Source organism: Amblyraja radiata, chromosome 10, assembly GCF_010909765.2.
Source record: "Amblyraja radiata isolate CabotCenter1 chromosome 10, sAmbRad1.1.pri, whole genome shotgun sequence".
NCBI lineage: Eukaryota > Metazoa > Chordata > Chondrichthyes > Rajiformes > Rajidae > Amblyraja > Amblyraja radiata.
Window position 1 is genome coordinate 34396658 of NC_045965.1, and position 21743 is coordinate 34418400.

The following is a 21743-nucleotide window of genomic DNA, read 5'->3' on the forward strand; positions in this document are numbered from 1 at the left end:
GTTATTAGGTCACCAGCCTTCATTTGAAAGATAAGTTTGGGTTAGTTCTTTGTATAGCATTAATTATTTTACTATGTCATTTGTTTTTTAAATTAATTAGCAACTATGTTTTTAATTACTTTCAAATAATTTTTAGTGTTTATGTTAAAATCTCTGATCATGGAAGAAGTCAAAAACAAGAAGTTATACAACACATTGAGTGCAATCCAGCCAAATGTAAACCTGTTTTCTTTATTGTCATGCCCCTGATTACACACTTCGAGAGGAAATATACAAAATGTTCTTAAAGAGGAAATGTGTTAACATAGCAGAACAATATATAGCAATGCTGCAAGCAAGTAATTACATGTAGGATCAGCTTAGTCTATTCATTACAGCTTGCCTGCTAGTGGAAAACAAAGAGCATGCTTTTACACTTTAGTGGTTTGTCTTAGATGAGTGATAATAGATCTAGGCTATTGTCCAGCATTCTTAACTTTTCCACCTCAATGAAAACACAGTTTTTGGACAAAGTAACCTGACTGAACTCCCAGTTTATCTTATCTGAAGTATTCACAATCCCTTTCAGCCACTGGTGCTGAATAGAGAATACATCTCTGATTCCCCTGAGATTCTCATCTTCACAGACTTCAGTCTCCACCCTATATTATATAAATATAAAGCTGTGATGTCTGTAGCAACAAAGGTTGCAAGACCAGACAACCTCCTAGCTGTTAGCTTGGTTGGCATGGAGGAGATGGGTCAAAGGGCTTATTATCATGCTGATTATCTCTATAATTTTGGCTGTATTACTAAAGAGCTTCACTTCAGAACTAGCTGTGCCTCGAGCCCAACTGTTCCAGTACAGTCACAACACTGGCACCGATACAATAAAATGGAAAATTGCCAAGGTTTGTTCTGTGCACACAAAGCAGGACTGACCAATCTGGATAATAACTAGTCAGGCAGCTCCAGACCTCATCAAGCCTTGGTCCAAACATGGACCAAAGAGATGAATTCTAGAGGTGACGGAAGAATGGGTGCTCTTGACATCGTGACACCATCTGATACACGGACATCCAGGACCTCTGGTAAAACTGGTCATTCGTCTTCAGAGAGAAATGTTTTGATTGCTTCTGTATTTAAATTGATGGCTGCATTTTCTTTTGTCCAGCTGGGAACCCGTCACATTTTGGAAACAATGCAGAATGCAGGACATCAAATCAATACTCTCTTTATGTGTGGTGGATTGAGCAAGAATCTCCTATTTGTCCAAATGCATTCGGATATTTCAGGTTAGTAAGTGGGGAGAGGGAAAACTAAAAAACAAAGAGGAAATTCAGCAATTTAGGAGTTTTTTTTTTCTAAACAGAGCAACGATCCTAACTTTCACTAATTAACAAACAGAGAAAGAACATGATGACATGAAGGTAAAGAAGGATGCTGCATTGAATCAACACCACATGTGCAAGAGCTGCATAGTATATATTCAGAGAGAGCAGTTAGACTTGTATTGATACAACAGTGGATCAGTCAAAATGTCAGAGGGCACCTCTTTGTGACATCACAGTTTGTTACGAAAGGTTTTCATTTGGTGGTTCCTCTCAACTGAGTTTGATCTGTTAGGATCAAATAAACAGAAGTAGGCCAAACAGCCCTTCAGTCCTGTTTAACATGACAGATCTGTACCTACTTCCATGTAACCACTGCCTCACATTAAACAATCATTGTCAGATAATACTGCCAAAGCATGGAGAATCTTCTTTATTCCTTCCTTATTTATCCTTCAAATTCCAAACAGAAAATTCCCTAAAAATCCTGCAGCAATGTTTGCAGCATCTGTGAAAAGGGAAAAGTACGTTGAACATTCCAGATCAATGGACATTTGAATTTGGCACTGACCACATCTTTAGTATTAATAGAACAAAGATTGTATATTTCATTTTAAAACTTATCCCCCAGGTAAAACTACTCAAAAAGAGTGGAGATCTGTCTGATCATATGAGTATTTACAGAATATCAGAAAAAATGCCAAGTTTATAAGTGTTCCTTGAAATGGTTTTTACTAAGTTCTAACATTTTAATGTTTGAAGCTTAACAAATATCCAGTGTTCCTTTGCGATCCATAGTAGATTATGGAATCAAAGACTAAAATCTCCTTTTAAATAACGTGGCTTTAAAAATAATGACGGGATTAAGTTAAAAACAGAAGGTTTTGCTGATGCTGAAAACTCTCCAGTTATCCAAAAAAAACATTGGACAAAGGTCCTGATTTTGAGACATGGAAATCCCCACAAAGCAAACCTGGAATTTATAGGGTAAAGGTCGGGAGCCAGAAACTCTCCTGACTGATCCTGTTTAAAAAGATTAGTAAAGAGCATATCTTGTGATTCAGTGTTTCCCAACAACAGCAAACCTCTCTTTGATGTGGTTACAGTACCATTTATTTTAAAAATACAACTCTTATTCTAACAAACAAAAATTCCTGATAAAAACTGAAAATCTTTTATGCTGATATATTTGAAGAAAAAAAGGTAGTTATCTTTAGAAACATATTTAAAAGTTTTTTTGGGAATGCAAATGATATACTTATGCTAAAATATATTACTGGGAACTACTTTTATTTCTTTCAATATTAATTTTTGCAATTGCTCACAGCTACTTTTTAATGGGCCAGAAAATACTATTCTGAAGAAAGAATGAAAATCGATTCTTAAAATGGATAATAGTTTGAAAATTAGATATATTCAGATAGATGTTTAAAAATAAGAAATTTTAAACAAAATGCAAGAAATTTTATTTCCCAGGAGACCATTAATCATAGCTTTGATTGAGAATGGTCTCCATGGCATACGTTTTTAATCAAGACTATCTTTATATTTAAAGGACTGATTTTGTTTTAAGGTATTTGATTGAAGATCAAGTTAATGTTGATCAATATTTTGAATTTCCACTTCAATCTGACAGTAGCCATTGGTTTTTAAATGCACTATGAAAATAATTTAATTCCACTGTGCATGTTTTTCAAGGGCAGCAACTGTTACTGTTTAACTGGAGTCTGGTGCAAGTGTGCACACCTATAAATTTAGTTACATCTGGGGATATACTGGTCAAGACCTTGCTACACACACAGCCAACTGCGAGAACAATGGGGGAATAGACAGAAACCGCAGCAGAAAGAGGCCTGCATCATGGCCACTTAAGAGGATTATTTACTACCCCTTGAGAGTTGGAATTTCCTCACAGCTGCATAGACAGGATTGTGCTTCTTGCTTGCCAGTAGTTCCATGAAGAACACCTGGCTAGTAGCAGTGGAGAGGTTAACTTTTTCCTGACTTTGATCACTTTGAATTGCAATGCAAAGATCAAGGACGCACTGGAAATCAAATATCAGTACATTTGACCTCCCATTCCATCATCAGACTCAGCAATAAATCCAGAGGCTTAATTTATTTTACTTTACCCCATTAACTTAAATGTGTTTTTTCTTTTCTATAATAAATTTTCCTTTTTAAAAATAATTTAAACCTATTGCAAGCATTTTTAAGTGTATCTAATTATCATGGACATTAAAGGGCCTGCCCCACTTGCGCGATTTTTCTGGCGACTTGCCGGCACCGTCATAGTCGCAGCAGGTCGCCGACAATTTTCAAACTGCAACCAGAAAAAGGTACGACTCTTTGGGCGACAACTCACGACCAAACGGCATCATCCCGCGACATGTCGCCTGTATGGTCGTGGGTAGTTGCCCAAAGAGTCGTACCTTTTTCTAGTCGCCGCTTGGTTTTCAACATTTGGAAAATCTTCGGCGACCTGCTGTGACTATGATGGGTGCCGGCAAGTTGCCGAAAAAATTGCGTAAGTGGGACAGGCCCTTTAAGAAATAGTTGAAGAGATCTTTGACAGTAGTGAGTATCAAAACCCATCAGAATGGTCCAGGATAAGAATCTCAGGGATATGTTCCCAGAAGTCTAGTTGCTCCTTGCAGACGATCCACTGCACAGAATGAGCTGAATTGGACCTCGAGGGTGATGAAAAGTAAGTGCTGATAAGTGTAGGAATAGAGAGGAGACATCCACGTTGACAAGCAAAGTGGTCAAGATCATTCATAATCCAGTGAAGTATTGAAAATATTTTGTAGCCATTACCTGTGGACATGCCACAATCTTCAGTTTAGTTTAGTTTATTGTCACGTGTGCTGAGGTACAGTGAAAAGCTTTTGTTGTGTGCTATCCAGTTATCAGAAAGACAATACATGATTACAATCGAGCCAGTGTATAGTAGATACATTCCCAAACTGTCAAATTTCTCCATGACAATAGTTTGAAACTGACTCAATGCTTTACAAACGTGTCTTTATTGACCCATAAACATACACTGAATAATTCTTTACATTATTCAATTCCACCTCAGCCTCAGGCAATTTGGATCTGAAATGCTCATCATCGTCTCATAGACTTTAAATCAATTTGAACATTTTTCTCCACATTTTCTAAATCCCTCCATAGCTTCACCACTTATTTTCATACTTAAGGGCCAGACATACTTAAGGGTCCTTGGCACGCAAATTACGCGACCTCGTGGTTGTGTTGAGGTGCACAGGCATCGTATGGCCGCGCGGGGCCGGTCCCACTTAGAAGTGCGAAGGGGTATGTAGTTGTGCGCGACATCGCGTGGGGCTCCGAAGTTTTTGTAGTGAACAAAATCTTCGCGCGCCAACGGCATGTCGCGGAACTGACGGCCAAAGTGGGACAGGCCCAAGACCCTGGTGCAACGCAACGTCTCACCTTCAACAGCAGCAGAAGCAGGCAAATGATCGCTGAACTCGGCCTGGGGCTCACGGCCGTTGCGGTCCGGATCAGCCCCCACTTCTACTCCCAGAGTGGGGCCAAGAAAATTGAAGATAGACACAAAATGCAGGAGTAACTCAGCGGGACCGGCAGCATCTCTGGAGAGAAGCAATGGGTGACGTTTCGGGTCAAGACCCTTCTTTTCAGACTGAAGAAGAGTCTCAAAACGAAACGTCACCCATTGCTTCTCTCCATAGATGTAGCAATGTTACAAAATTTTGAGATTTAAAAAATCAAGTCTGTAATTTATCCCATCAGATAAAGCATAAAAATAAGTTTAATTTGACACCTAATTCACTTTCATATCTCAAGTATTTAAAAAGTTATGGCCATTTTCATACTCGGAAATGAGCATCTTGTTCCCTATTGATTTTCTATGGACATAACAAAAAAGCTGTGATCGTGAACAGTCAAAAGCCCATAACTTTCTTAAAAATTAAGAGAACTGAATGAAATTTTCAGTTATCATAGATTGAAGCATTCTGAAACAAATATAAAATAATCTTACTTGGATGACCTGAAATTAAAGCATATAATTAGTTAGTTACCTAATTGTAGCTAATTTCAGACTTCAATTACTAGATCTAAACATCTATCCATTTCTTAATAAATGATTAACATTTTTAAATAGCCTAAATGTCCAAATAATATTCACAAATAATTCACAATAAAACATGATTTTTAAATCTCATTTACATTAATTTATAGACCAAATGGAAGGAATTTAGTGTTCAATTGCTGTAAATAAATGCCCATTTAACGCGCTGGTTTGGAACGTTCACATTGCGGTAGATTTGTGCCCTCAAATGCCCAGAAAAATACTGCGGGATATAATGGGCCCAAAATGAGCTACTCGCAATATTAAACTTTGTATAAAGGGATCTTAAGAAGCCCTTTTTAATGTAAAAATATACAACCTACAATATACAACCTACCTTCAGTTATTTGCTCTATGAGACCCTGCGGTTGCTGGTGGTCGCGGGTTTAGAGATTGATTTTTAAACTACTATAACTATTATACGAGGCCTTTAAAACTAATAATAGCTTTTGCGACGGGGTCTTCCAGCGATTTTTCGTTAATAATTAACTAGGCTGAACATCTTCGATTTGAACAGCCTAGAGAAAATCGCTTTTTAAACCCGCCCCCCTCTAAACGGCGCCAAAATCGCGCATACCCGCAGCGGCAGATTTTCAACGACGCTTCAGGTACGCTTTGCAACATACCTAATAGATGCTGCCGGTCCAGCTGAGTTACTCCAGCTTTGTGTCCTTCTTCAAAAGTCTCTATCTCTGGCAACGGTCCCCAAGTGCCTGAAAACAGCCACCATAGTGCCGGTGCCGAAAAAGTCTAAAGTCACCAACTTGAACGACTACCGCCCGGTTGCCCTAACTCCAATCCTAATGAAGTGCTTCGAAAGGCTGGTCCTCTCCCACATCAAATCCAGCATCCCTGCCTCACTGGACTCTCATCAATTTGCATACAGGGCAAATAGATCAACAGAGGATGCCATCTCTCTGGCTCTTCACACTGTCCTGACTCACCTGGACAGACAGGGCACATATGTGAGGATGCTCTTCATTGACTATAGCTCTGCATTCAATACGGTCATCCCCACCAAGCTCACCACCAAACTCCACCAGCTAGGCCTCAGCTCGCCGATATGCGACTGGATCCTGAACTTTCTGACGGAGCGACCGCAGGCAGTGAAACTGGGCCCGCACCTGTCCTCCACTATCACCCTGAGCACCGGCACACCACAGGGCTGTGTACTAAGCCCCATGCTCTACTCCCTCTTCACTCACGACTGTGTTCCTGCATTCGACACCAACACCATCGTGAAGTTTGCAGACGACACAACAGTGATTGGGCTGATAACCAACGGTGATGAAACAAAATACAGAGCGGAGTTGCAGAACCTGGCGGACTGGTGCGCACGTAACAACTTGTCGCTAAACACCTCCAAGACAAGGAGCTGATTATTGACTTCAGGAGGTCCCATAATGGAGAATACGCCCCAATCTCCATTTACGGGGAAAGTGTGGAGAGAGTGTCCAGCTTTAAGTTTCTGGGCATTTCAGAGGACCTCACATGATCCACCAACACCGCTGCGCTGGTCAAGAAGGCACAGCAACGACTGTTCTTCCTGAGGACATTAAAAAAGACTGGTCTGCCCCAACAGCTGCTGACAATGTTCTGCCGCTGCACCACAGAGAGCATATTAATGTATGGCATCTCTGTGTGGTATCTCAGCTGCACGGAGGTGGAGAGGAGAGCTCTTCAGCGCGTCGTCCACAGAGCGCAGAGGATTATTGGGACACAGCTACCAGCCTTGGAAGGCATCTACCACACACGGTGCCTCAGGAAGGCCGTCAGCATCCATAAAGACTCCTCACACCCTTGTAACGAACTGTTCGAACTACTTCCCTCCGGCAGACATTACAAGGCCTTTTACGTCCGAACCTCCAGACTCAGAAACAGCTTTATTCCCAGAGCTATAGCGGCTCTGAACCGGCCCTGATGAGTGTCCTCCATCCCCCCTGGACTGTCTCCCTCGGATGGTCACGTCACACAGCTTATTTATTTATTTTACTTTTCTTTTACATCGGTTGGAAGCTGCATACTAAATCTCGTTGCACTGATGTGCAATGACAAAAAATATATATTATTATTATTATTATTATTATTAAATGACGTCACACGCTCCAGACAGCTGTGCGTACGCATGTAATCGCGCCCGACCTTTGCGGGACCATTGCGTCTCAACGCAACCACGAGCTTGCGTAATTTGCGTGCCAAGGACACGTAAGTGGGACAGGCCCTTTATGCTCCTCCAATTTGGGTCTCTTAATCACCCCAATATTGAATTGCTGTGCATTGGCAGCTGTCCTTTAACTGCCAATGCCTTAATCCTTGCATTACCGTGAAAGGTTCACCTCTTCACAAACTCTTTCTCTGTTTTACGCATTCCTTCAGTTGTCAAGGTGCTCCCCGACTGCAATGCAGCTGCTACAATGTAGGAAAGTTAACAAACCTTAATCAAAGAAAGTTCAGTACCTCACACTACCCTTGCCAGAGAAGGTACACAGAATGAGCACATTGCATCAAGACCATGTTTTGCTTAACCCTTTGTCAAGGTACATTTGATGGCATACATGGTGCTTTGTGAATGTACTGCATCATTTTCATGTTAGGATTGCACTCTGTCGATGTTCATCCGCGGTGTGACTCATCATTGGTAGCAAATCATGCAGTAAACGTCTAGTGCTCTGGCACGTTTAATGGTATTGTGTTCTGCCATCTGCGTTTGATTTACCACAACAATTACAAACAACAGGGCTATTCTCTGATGTGCTTGCGTGCACATCCTGCACATATGGAGAAAAGCCATGCTGTCAAAGGCACCAACGGTATGCTGAAATATATCACTGTCAAGATTCCTGGTCACCTTTCATTTGCTACCCAACTCATTCTTCATGGAGTAGAGTCCTCACCACCAACTACAGAGTGGATAACTGAGAAACAGGACATGGGGAAGAAGGAGTTAATTTATACAGTCTCTTTGTGACGGACTCATTAAACCATGATAACAGGAAATGCAACCATGCACTCACCATATTATGCCATTCTGTTCCCAACTCAGCTGCTGATTGTAACACCACCCACTTCATCATAACAAATAGAAATAGCAGACTAAACAACACAAATTTACAGATCAAAGCGTGCCATTCTGATAGAAAAATCGACTAACACTCCCTTAATATCTGCCTTTCACGTGCCTTTGCCAGTCTTGCTAGTTTGGCAGTGCCAAACCAGTAACTGCAGCGTGGCAGATAGAAAGGTGCCGACAGTCAAAGACGGGACTGTGGAAGGTTTTGGAGGATGACTGAGAAGTTTTGGGCTTGAAGCCATCTCGAGAGGATGTTGTTCACAGATGAGACCCTCACATGTGTCTACTCGGTACCCTGCAGCACCACTCTTCTTGCTCCCCCTTCCCCCTAGTCACTGCAGGGACAGTGTCCCACTAGTTCTTATCTTTCACCCCATTAGCCGTCGCATACAACACATAATCCTCTGACATTTACGCCACCTCCAACAGGATCCCACCACTAGCCACATCTTCCCATCTCCACCCCTTTTCGCTTTCTGCAGAGACTGTTTTCTCCGCAAATCCCTTCCCATCCAAACTATCCACTCCCCAGGTGCTTTCTCTTGCAACCGCAGCAGATGTAAACACCTGTCTCTATACCTCCTCCCTCAACTCCGTCCAAGGACCCCGACAATCCTTTCAGGTTCACTTTCACCTCCTCCAACCTCATCTACTCTATCTGCTGTTCCAGGTGTGGACTCCTACATATGGCGAGACCAAGCACAGGCTTGGCTATCGTTTCGCTGAACACCTCTGCTCAGTCTGCATAGAACTACGTGATCTCCTGTTTGCTAAATTCTTTAACACCCCCTCCGATTCCTTACTCCAGCACTTTGTGAATTTAGAATTTAGAGATACAACATGGAAACAGGCGGTCACAGGGAGAATGTACAAACTCTGTACAGACAGCACCCGTAATCAGGATCGCACCCTGGTCTCTGGCTCTGTGAGGCAGTAACTATACCACACCGCCACTGTGCTGCACCACAATGTGTCCTTTTATGTATTAACCATCATCTGCAGTTCTTTGTTTCAACTGCATATAATGATAATACCTTACTCGATTATAACGGACAATCAGCAATAACAGACACATTCTCCCCCGCCCCATGGTTTGTTATAACTGGATGATGGGTTTACTGTATTCGGATACTGATGCCTTAGAGAGGTGATATGAGTGTTGATCATTCGTTAAAGGGGGATCCCCTTCTCAGTTCTCATTCTTCATATGCATCCTATTGAAGAGACCAAGGATCAGTACAGCATAGAAAGGATAGATTGTTGTTGATGATTAATAGCAGCATGCAGCAAGTGTTTTTCTCATTGTATGTGACTGCTTGATGAAAAAGGAATTGGCCAGATAAAGTCTGCCAAAACACCTGCTATGTATTATACATGCTCCATGTTCTACAAACTTTCATGACCTCCTTAAAGGTTGAAGCTGACCCTCTCCTGAAACTAGTTTTCTCCTGGTCATGGTGAACTAACTTCGACAGAAAGAAAATGAAGAAAGAAGGAGAGAATGTTGATGAGTCACGGCTGTAAAAGAAGCACAGTTTTGCTTGGCAGCTTTAAATAGCATACTGGGAAATGCAAGGTCAACTGCAACTAAATGGCATAATGTAAAATGCAAAAAATTGTAATGCTTACCAATTACTAATGGCTAAAGCAGAATTTGGTTAGGGCTAGATTCAGAACGGTAATTGTGTGTGAATCGAAAAAGGTGAGCTATTATATTTTTTCAGTGGTGGAGAAGATTATGATACCTGGAGGGCAGGATTAAGTGAAAGGAAGTTCAAAAAGGTATATAATGGTTCATGGTAACACAGGGAAACAAAGACAATAAGCTCATTTTGCACTGCTACTTGGCATGCTGCCTTGTTGATTGTGGGAGGTTAGTAGAGCCCTCTATGTCTGGATAAGATATCAGGAGTTGCCAGCTGAATTATTTGTCTTTTTTATGTTTAAGTCCTTAATGAATAAAGCCTTAGTTCCTGCCAATGTAAAGTTTAAATAAAGTGATTAGCCAAGCAACCAGTATTGATCTCTCGCCATCATTTTCATTGTTAAATGACATGATTAAGAAACTGTCATCTTCATTTTTTTCCACCACATACATTTTTTTTTCGTAACTGCTAATTTTGCAATTAAGTCATTTGATATCAAGTTAGTTAGATTTTTGAGCAATGCAATCTTTATTCTATCTGCCTTACTGTCCCTCTTTATCCCCCATTCTCCACCTTCTGTCAAACATGCAACTAAAAAGTTTATCTTTCTTTTTATATCACGACCGGACGTTTCTGCCTGCAATCCCTCTGTTCTCTTTTGTTTTCATTTGTATATTCAATAGACAATAGGTGTAAGAATAGGCCATTCGGCCCTTCGTGTCAGCACCACCATTCAATGTGATCATGGCTGATCATCCCCGATCAGTACCCCGTTACTGCCTTCTCCCCATATCCCCTAACTCCGCTGTCTATATTCTGGCTTGCTGGGCAGTTTCCTTTTGCCAGACTATACAACATTACTTTGACTTCACCACATAGGTACACATTACACAGACAAAGTAGCAAAATACAAGTGCTGGAGGAACTCAGTGGGTCAGGCAGCATCTGTGAAGGGAATGGACACACGTGTGTTCTCCTGTGTTATGGGCATTGAGCCACACCATACATCTAATTTCAGAAAGTGCCTCGTGACTGGGTATGTATTGGCCACTAAGCTAATTAAGGTTTCCAAAAATGTTATTAGACCTTGACTATAAAAATGATGCAGCATCTGAAATGCAATCTAATATTTGATTCACTTAGCCATTGTTTCCGAAAGCTGTATTTCCGCAATGCATCACATTCACAAAGAAAAGAGCCAAGTGTTCTTCTTGTTCCTTCAACATCACTTGCCCAAAGGTTTTGAAGAGTGGAGCCGGATCTGCACCTGTAGTTGGTGCAGGCCTGTGCATCTCTTGAAAGATTTAGGATTCCTATAACTAGTTTCCCGCCTGCTTTTCAGCTTTCTATTCTGCTTTAGGTAGAGGATGGTGTGTCCCAGTGAAAAGCAAGCACCAGGCATGGAAGGATATTAGGAATCTCAACCCTCAGAGTTTGATGAAAATATAAAACTAATCCATTCAGTTTATTCTGCTTGTGGCAGTTCTTTGAAACAGCTATCCCTGAAGATTGTATAATACATTGCATTTATCGTCAACGGGAATTAGAAGGACAAATATGCCAGGAGATTACAGGCAGCTACAGGCCTAACAGAGTAGGTATAGTAGGGGATTTAAACTTATTTCACAATCTTTCTCTATAACTCAGGTTCCTCAGGTCCTGGCAACATCCTTGTAAATCTTCTCTGCACTCTTTCCTGCTTAACAACATCTTTCCTATAACAGGGTGACCAAAACTGAAAACTTTACCCTATCTGTGGCCTTACCAGCACCTTGTACAGCTGTAACATATCATCCCAACTTCTACTCAAAACCCTGACTGATGAAGGCCAATGTGCCAAAAGCATTCTTGACCACATTATCTATCTGTGACACCACTTTAAAGGAACCATGTACCCGTGAAAATTGCTAGTTTCTAAGCTTCCCCCCAGTCTAGTTTCAGTAAAAACACTGAATCAAGCACTTGAAACAACAAATTTTTATTTTAACAAAAGCGCGTTACAGTTCAACTACTGTACCTATCCACAGCAGGTTCGATCCTCATATCTGCCTGTTCAAGTCCTCTAGGCCTCGCTCAGACAGAGACTCCAGAAGTTCACGCAGTCAGCGCTCTCCCAGAAGATCGACGCTGGAACTCATGGTAGCAGACTTTTATATGTCCCGGGACCTCGAGGGGCCAAACCACATGGGCCTGATCTCTTAATAATCCAATGACAGATATCGATTAACCCCATACATAACAGACAGTTCCATAACCCAATAATACAGTAGCGTAATACATTATATTCAAACGGGACTTTGCAAGGTAGTCAACTTAGAAACATTTACCCTGATCTGCCAGAAACCCAGACAAGGCTCAATGCCTCATCCAATCAACACTCGGCAAAGTCAAACTATGCACCATTATTTACAATTATTTACAAGGTGTATGTCTGGTTTGCAGCCATCCAATCCATTCTATGCATTTTGCATCTAATTGACAGGGTTTGCAGATGTTCTCATTCTTTGCTTGCAAATTGTATCTAAGCACCAGATACACTGGCACCTCTTCGCAGCTTGTCCCAGATCTGCAGAGAGCAACTCCAAATAGACCAAATCTCCCAACAACCCTGAAGCTTTTACCCCATTTTGAAGTCCTAGCCTCTCCAATTTAGCCAGGACATTCCTTCCTTTTTATCATAATGATAACCCATCATTAATGATAACTAAAATGGCTCAATAATCAGCTAACCAGATATACGAAAGTGTGCTTTACATTTTCCATTTATCAGCAACACAAGATGATGATGTTTCTTCCCAGAATCTTGTCAAGTGTCCCGAGTTTTCATGGGCATAACTTCACAAGTTCTGTCTGAAGAGTCTTCACCTCCCGAGTTTTCGTGGGCACGAATTCCCTCCATCTATGTTACTGCCCAGTCTTCCATCACCTTCCACAGTCGAACCTAACCTAGAAAATCCTGAAAAACTTGGGACAAAGCAAGTTACCTTCATGCACTCATGCTTCCCCGTACATCCGCTATTGTTCTGCAATACTATCCCTATTCAAACCTATTATATTACCCTGTTCCTATTCTGTTCCCTAATATACTCTTTATTGTTTTAGGATTTACACTAATTAGCCTTCATCATATCACACGGTTATAATATGTATATCTGATGACGGGTAATCATATAAATTTCAGCTGGGTTCGGTCCAGATTCCCCTACAGGCGTGACTTTAATTTGAAGCAAACCATGATAAATGTTCCAATTTAACCAAATTCAGTCTCAGCCTTCAATTTACTATTTCAAATTTCAATGCCCGTTTCATCTTTCTCATTCCACAGCATTGTAGCCAATAATACAATTCCCTTCCAATTCCTGTTGAATTCCCAGCTGTTCAAATTTAAACAATCAATTTCCTTTGCTATTAATTTTATCCTAAATCCAATCAAGAATGCCAAATCCAGGGATAATTTCTTTCCACCTTGATAATAGAAGCCCCTTTACCATCAAGGGTTAAACAATACAAATGCATCGGGCAAATATGCATCGCTCTGCTATTCTCAATACCTATTCAAGTTTTTCCCTCTAATTTACTATCAAATCAAACTCTCGAATCAAACTAAAATTGCCCACTTTAATTCTTGAACCGACTGGAGTATTCCGGCCAATCTATACTCTGTCCGTCCAAGCCCAGTACCTTCTCGAGGATCTTCGTCTGTCACTTCAGGGAGAGACTCAGATACCTACACACAGACACTCCTCTCTGCTGGATACTGAGGATCCAGTGCCTAGCCGCTTCGCGCTGTGAGTTATCAATGCCGTTTTTCAGAGAGCACCTTTTTAATTTGCGCTCCCGGCAACGATCCAATCGAAGGCAAGACCTGTATTTTAATACCCCACCAATTTGGATACCAAGTCTAACCCTGGGCAACCCCTCACCCGATGAAGCGTGTTTGGCTCTCGTTAAAGCAGCTGCAGTCTGCCAACTACAACCAAAGTTTTGGGGCTCTAACCCAAGAAAGGGCCTCTAACCCCACCCTGGTTTTATGGCCCTCCAACCCAAAGGCGTGCTAACCAACTCCAGGAAAACATAAAATGGGCACGAATGGTGATTAAACCCAGCAAATCCTGCAGTATTTCCATCATGAAAGGCCGACTTACTGACGAAAGGTTCCGCATCAATAACGAGACAATACCAACTGTCCTGGAAAAGCCTGTCAAAAGCCTCGGGCGATGGTACACCGCATACCTCAAGGATGCAGAGCAGGTGGAACAACTCAGGCAGGATACAATCAGTGGCCTCAAGCAAATCAACAACACTGCTCTCCCAGAAAAGATGAAGCTTTGGTGCCTTCATTTCGGTCTACTGCCCCGACTCATGTCATACCATCGTCCACCGGGGGCCCCAGTACGCCTCGTCGCTGCAGTTGGGCTGCTGGACCATGGGAGAAGAACAAAGGGAAGAGATAAAGACTTTGCCTCCCATCACAGTGTGGAGGTGTTGGAGATTCACTGTGATGGATGTTTATGTAAACTGTGTTAAGTGTGGGTCTTGGGTTTTTTTGTAATGTAAAAAACTGTAGAAATGAAATTTCGTTCAAACCTAGGTTTGAATGACAATAAATAGCATTCCAATTACCATCTACGAGGTCACTTTATCCCATGTCAACCAGCTGGAGAGACTGGTGAACTCACAAGTGAGGATGTGGCTTGGGCTACCGAGATACCTCAGCAGCATAGGGCTCTATGGGAATGGAGCCCTCTCACTGCCAGTCTTAACCCTGGTGGAGGAATACAAATGTGCCAAAGTGAGGCTGGACGTGACACTAACAGAATCCCGGGACCCAATAATAAGAGGTATCGCTCCAACCCTAGCAAGAGGGAAGAAATGGACTCCAGCAGCAGTGGTACTGGACGCAAAATCCCCCCTCCAACACCAGGACATAGTGGGCCATGTCCAACAAGGCCGAGGGGGCTTTGGCCTGGGAGCAATTAAACCTACCTGGCAAAAGGCTACTCCAGCTGAACGTCGGCACCTGGTGGTGGAGGAGGTGCGCCACCAGGAAGAAGCAGCCAGGTGTGCCAAAGCCATATCCCAAGCCAAACAAGGCCGCTGGATGACGTGGGATGGCGTTGAGAGGAGGAAGGTCACATGGAACTCAAGTGCAAGAGAGTTACCACCAACGCCATGTCTATCAATGCCCAAATAACATTCCCGCAAATACCATCCTTCATCCGGGAAGGAGAGAAACGGAGTACTAACCCCTTGCCTTTCAACTCATGCCCACTGAACGCAGCCAGGGACTGGGAAATGCGTGTTGACCTAGGCCAGAGGCTTTCGTTCCCAGTTGAAATCGCAGTTACCAACCTGCGACCAGACCTCGTTCTCTGGTCCAACTCCTGTCAGCGTGTTTTCATCATTGAGCTGACGGTCCCATGGGAGGAGGCTGTGGACGAGGCTTATGAAAGAAAAAAGCTTTGATATTCAAACCTTGCAGCAGAGGCAGAGGAGAGAGGTTGGAGTGTAAGGGTGTGTCCAGTGGAGGTGGGGTGCTGGGGCTTTGTAGCCAGTTCCACCGCAAGGCTCCTGAGGTAAGTAGGAGTCAAAGGGCAGGCACAAAGGAGGGCAATAAAATAACTTGCCAATGCTGCCGAACGGAGCAGTCACTGGCTGTGGCTGAAGAGGAAAGATGCTGTCTGGGCTGCCACGTGGCCATCTAGAGGCTAACAATAAGACACACACCCAGGTCTGATCATCCTGCGGTGGGCCTGCCTCGACTGAGGGTGTCTTGTGATTAAAGGCCGAAACCCTCGGTTCCCTCGGTAGGGGGCGCTGCACTGGCAGCGCCTGTCGGCAGCGTGTCCGTCTTTTTCAACTTTTTTTTATTTTTTTAGTATGTTTAAAAGTCAGTTTTTAATGTTTCTTTGTGAGTTATGTGTGGGGGGTGGTGTGGGGGGGTAAGGGGGAAACCGTTTCGGCCGCCTCTTTCATGGAGAGGCGACTTTTTCAGGTCGCCTCCCCCGTGGCCTAACAGCATGGATCGGCGCAGACTTTCCCGGAGACGCGCCCGGAGCTTCAGCGGCGGGCACAGCGTGGACTCTCGGCGAGGAGCGGGTGAGACCTCGCTGGAGGGGAGCGCTCCGTTACGCTGGCCCGCGGCAGCCGGCAGCCTGAAGCAGCGGTCTGCAGAACTCCAGCTGGTGCGGCGTCTACAGCCCGGGATCTCACGTTGGGGACCCGGGGGAAGAAGCTTCCACCGCCGGCCCGCGGCCATCTTCTACCGCGGGCGCGGTATGGACTTAACATCACCCCAGGAGGGGAGCTTCGACCGCCGGCCCTGCAGACTGTGGTGCTTCCGGCTGCGGCACGGCAGGTACTTTAAAACTTTGACCGCCGGCCTGCGGCCTACACCAGCCTGAAGCCGCGGTCTCTGGTTGGGAAGAGCCGATCCTGGACTCACCTGGACTTTGACTTTGTCCCTTACCATCTGGACGCCCGCAGCAACGGCTGTGGAGGGTGGAGGTCCCGACCACGGGGGAAAATGGAGGAGGACTGGCCAAGCTCTGTGCCTTCCACCACAGTGATGAATGCTGTGGTGGATGTTTGTGTAAAATTTTAATGTGGTTGTGTTCTTTATTATTGTACCGCTGCTGGCAACCCAAATACCACCGACCTTGGTTGTGTGGCAATAAAATTATTTCTATTCTATTCTATTCTAAACACCCAGTGACGTTGAGGTACACAACTGAAGATTTGTCTGATTGTTAGCAAATTTACCTAGTGGTCATACCCAAGAATGTCAATTGTAGTGAAATCATAGGGATTGTAACATCCAGTCCTACTAATCAATCTTAAATTATTTTCAAAATACCTTATAAACCTCAATGGACTAATTTGATAACAATGTTTTACCCCTGAGTATGCTTCCATCCTTTCATTCAATTTCCTTGATTAATCAGGGTTTCCTGAACTTACCATCTTTGCTTCTTACTCTAACAGGGGCCTAGTGACTGAACTATTGCTATCTCGCTTTTAAAACGGCTCCCACTTATCAGATGCACTGTTTTCGCCTCTAACAGCTGCTTATCATCTCCTTCTGCCAGGTCCTGACTTACACTTTTCAAATTCCAGTTTAGGACCAGTAGTAGAGGTAGTCCTGGAATATTTTATTCCAGGACTACCTTGAAGCTTAGCATTTTAGACTCACTTGCCCATCTACATTCTCTAAGATCAAATATGTCAAAACTCAGCTTGGTTTAATAGGTGACTTCAATTTAAATTTATATTTATACATTTTCAGTGTGCTCGTGTTTTAATAAGATGCAGTTCCTATATTCTAAATGCAGTATTCAGCTGATCCATGTTATGCAAGCTCTGAATTCCCATTTTATTGGGAACAGTATTATGCTACCATGTAATCTGTATAATTATTATTGGGAACATCAAGCAAAATATGCTTGTTTAACCATGGTATTGGCAGAGAGAGTGGAAACTGTGCAGCATGCTTGAAATGCACTGTCAGTTCTGCAGGGAGGCTTAGGCTTGTCTTTGCATGTGGCTTTTATCAGGTTGTTCGACAAAAGATCTCTTGTAACACCCCTGTCTATTTATCATGCACTACAGATTCATTTTCCAATTTAAGCTGCTTAAGCAGTAAACCATATGAAGACTCTGCTCCATGTATTGGGTCAATGGCAACATTGACATAAAAGGAATGCTTTAGCTGCAAATTTACAATTTGCACCGTGGAGCTGTGGTATGCTTCTAGCCGCGGGCGGCGCTGGCGGCGACCCTCGACAAAAGATCCCAGGACTCTGCGATGTTAAAGTCAGCGCCGCCCGCGGCTAGAAGCATCTCCGCCCAACTCAGCCTGTGGACTCGGAAGTCGCGGACTCCAGTAGGAAGCAGCCGATTCGGAAGCTCCAAGCCACTGAGTGTGTTCTTCCGTTCCGACGCCAGAGCTCCGATCATCCCGGCGAGAGGGCCTGAACATCGGGCTGTCCGTAGCGGCGACTACGGAGGGCTCAAAGGCCCCGACCACGGGTGAACAAAGAGGAAGATGAATGAACTTTATTGCCTTCCCTCACAGTGGGAAATGTTGATTCCGCTGTGTGGGGATGTTCATGTTAAATACTATCGTGTATTGTGTTCTTTTTATTCGTATGTCTATGATAACTCAAATGTCACTGAACCAATTGGTGCATGTGATAATAAATGTAACTTGAACTTGATATCATTAAGATGGAAAGAGTGCAAAACAAATTCACGAGTATGTTCTTAGGACTGAATTACTTGAGTTATAAACAGAGACTGGATAAGCAGGGACTTTTTTACTGGAGCATGGGAGGTTGAAATATAACTTTATGGAAGTATATAAGAGATGGAGATAATGTGAAAGGTCATAGTAATTTTCCAAGGGCAGGGGTGTCCTGAACTAGATAGCATAGGTGTAGGATGAGAGGGGAAAGATTTAAAAGGGACGTGAGGGACAACTTTTTCACACAGAATGGTGGGTACATGAAACAAACTGCTGGAAGAAGCTGTAGAGGTAGGAGTAATTACAATGCTTAAAATACATTTAGACAGGTACATGGATGGTAAATGTTTAGAGGAATACAGGTCAATTACAGGTAAATAGTGGTAGCTCAGGTAGATGTTTTGATCAGCAAGGACTAGTTGGCCAAATGACCTCTTTTTGAGTTGTTTCACTCTATGACTGAGAACAGATATCAAGGCGAGGAATAAGACTGAAGAATGTTGTAAGTGATCAAGGTCAATAACTCACCAACTGTAGGTTAGCTTAAGTGATCAAGGTACCATATCTCCCCAACTGTAGGTTAGCTAAAGACACTGTTCAATTTACTACACTCTAAGCACTCACCTACCAATGAATCCAGATTGATACTTAACATTTCTATGCTGCACCGCACACTCACATACTGTACTTAGCACTATGGGAAGCTCACACCCACATCACACAGGTTGTTTGCATTGGCAGTTTTCCCACCATGACATCTTGTAAACAGATTGTTTAGCACTCAACAAACAGTTCCCTCTATTTTGCAGGGCACAAGCAAAGGCAGCTGGAGCTGATTCCTAGGGTCACTTGCACGTGTGTGTCTCAACCCTATTGAAGGCAGTGTGCTGGCTATGTTAGGGTTGGAAATTGCTCCACACTAACAAATTAAACTATAAAAGATGACATCGTCATCAAATTAAATCCTCCTTCTCACATCCTAAACCACCTCAGCCCACACACTCTGCTGATTTACAAGCCCCAGATTGTGTCATTAAGCGCCTCCTACTTCTCCCTGCTGGCTTCTCCATCTTTAAATCCCGCCCCTGTTTTTCATCTTAGATACAACCTATTTGTCCTTTGTTTATTTTCCAAATCACTTGTAAACCAAGAGGAGTAACTGCTGATGTAGCTACGTTGTGAGCAACTTGTTAAAGCAAAAAGTTGCAAAATCCACATCAGCATCTGCCATATTATTCCTTTGGGATCTTTGTAACTTAAAAAAACACTAGAAACCACCAAACACTTACATAATATTTGCACCAGCAGGAGAAAATCCAGCACCAAATGATTTTGCGTACAAAAGCAAGGAAGTCTTTAGCAATTATCCAGTGCCTCAGTGAGACAACTAGAATACTGCAATCTTTTCAATCTCTGTGTCAAACGAAATACAAATGTATCTAATTTTCACTCTAGAATCCTGGAGTGATTGGATTGTACCTTGAGGAGAGAGTGAGAAAGACTAGCAAATATACACTAGAGTTTAAAAAGGAACGACAATCTCATAGAGATATAAAAGATTCTGAGTGGGATATGTTCTAAGAGAGAGTGAATTTGGAGTTAAGAACCGTAATGCTCGGATAGAGGGATTGCAATTTAGGACTGGGATGAGGATGAAGTTTGCTGCTTGAAGGACTGTACATTTTTGAAACTCTATACCATGGTGTGCCTTAGGCACTAAGTCTTTGAGTACATTCAAGGCTGAGATCAATAGATATTTTTGACTCAGAAAATCAAAACGCAAGGGTATCAGGCAGGAAGGTAAAGTTGACGTAGAGGAGCAGCCATAATTTCATTCAATAGACCTGGCTCTTGGGCAAAATGGCCTGCTTCTCCTGTTCTTATGCACTTAATCGTTAAGTTGCAGACGAAACCTTTAATAAAATCGGAAATTACTGGAGATGCGCAACAGATGAAGTAGAGAAACAGGTAAACATTTCAGAACCGTGACCCTTCATCAGTATTGGAAAAAATTGACTGAAAAATACATGTTTTAGTTGCCTGGAGGGGGAAGAATTGGAGTGAACGAAGGGACTATCTTTGACAAGGGATCAAGGTTATCCAAGTGATACAACTCACAATTATTTTCAGTGCTATCTGGTTTGCCATTGCTGATCTACCTGCGGGAACGTATGTGGAGGGAGTTTAATGAGGGTGGCTCTGGAGAAAAAAAACAAACAATAACAGAGTGCGAGCACTGTAAGACACAGATTTTAGTACAGGCGTCAGAGGTTATGGGGAGAAGGCAAGAATGGGGTTAGGAAGGAGAGATAGATCAGCCATGATTGAATGGTGGAATAGACTTGATGGGCCTAATGGCCTAATTCTACTCCTATTCCTTATGACCTTATGAGAACAAAGCAGTTGGTGAAAATAAAGATTTGGTATTATTTGTAGAGAAAGAAAAATTGAATTAATGTTACAATGGATGACCTTACATCAGAATTAACCAGTCTGGCACATACAGAAAAATCTGCTTATCTGAATTTGATGAATTTAATATTGAAATTTTGAAACCCAAAATCATTAGGTGCCTAGATGGAAGATGAGGGGATGCTCCATAAATGTATGTTGTTGTTTTGTTGGAACAATGTAGGTAGCCAAAGAGATGGATCAGAGTGGGTTGTGAATTATAGCTTAAAGATAGGGGGATATGGGGAGAAGGCAGGAACATGGTACTGATTGGGGATGATCAGCCATGATCACATTGAATGGTGATGCTGGCTTGAAGGGCCAAATGGCCTACTCCTGCACCTATTGTCTATTGAAGTCCTCCTCTATTGATTTCAATGGGGAAAGACGGCAAGATATTAAGATATCAGTACTTTAACAATATTTTAATTTATTTAATATTTATAAATATTTGTTGTACTATTAAGTATCAAATATTTTAGTTTTATATTTCCTAACATTTCAGTATTCTGAATGCCAGAAACATCCAGAATCTCTAATTCTCATTCAACAGACAGCCTTGTTAGAAGGCAAGGCTTCTTAAACTGGTTGTCCAATGATTTATTTTCAAAAATTTCACAGCTGAGAATTTTCTCAAAGGTTAGTAAATGGTGGGTAAGCCTTGAACTAATATGAATAAATTAATGTAATATTACAAATATACATTAAGGCTGAGGATTAATACATGGCATAGTATATTTAATTGCACTCTGATGTTGCATTGCATTTAACATCGACCTTAAAATATTTTATTTAGGTATGCCGATTGTCCTTGCCGAGGAGGTGGAGTCAGTTTTAGTGGGTGCTGCGGTTTTGGGAGCGTATGCCTCTGGTGACTTTAAATCTATACAGGTATGGTTTGATAGGA

General features: G+C 42.5%; 1 protein-coding gene across 2 annotated transcripts in view; it reads left to right on the forward strand.

The window, feature by feature from the left end:
* Nucleotides 1–21743, forward strand: part of fggy (FGGY carbohydrate kinase domain containing) — a 178323-nt gene that overhangs the window by 128580 nt on the left and 28000 nt on the right. For both annotated transcript variants that reach the window (XM_033028522.1, XM_033028523.1), the window contains exons 13-14: nucleotides 1154–1274; nucleotides 21633–21727. In XM_033028522.1, coding sequence (XP_032884413.1) covers nucleotides 1154–1274; nucleotides 21633–21727 — 216 coding nt within the window. The remainder of the gene's footprint in view (nucleotides 1–1153; nucleotides 1275–21632; nucleotides 21728–21743) is intronic.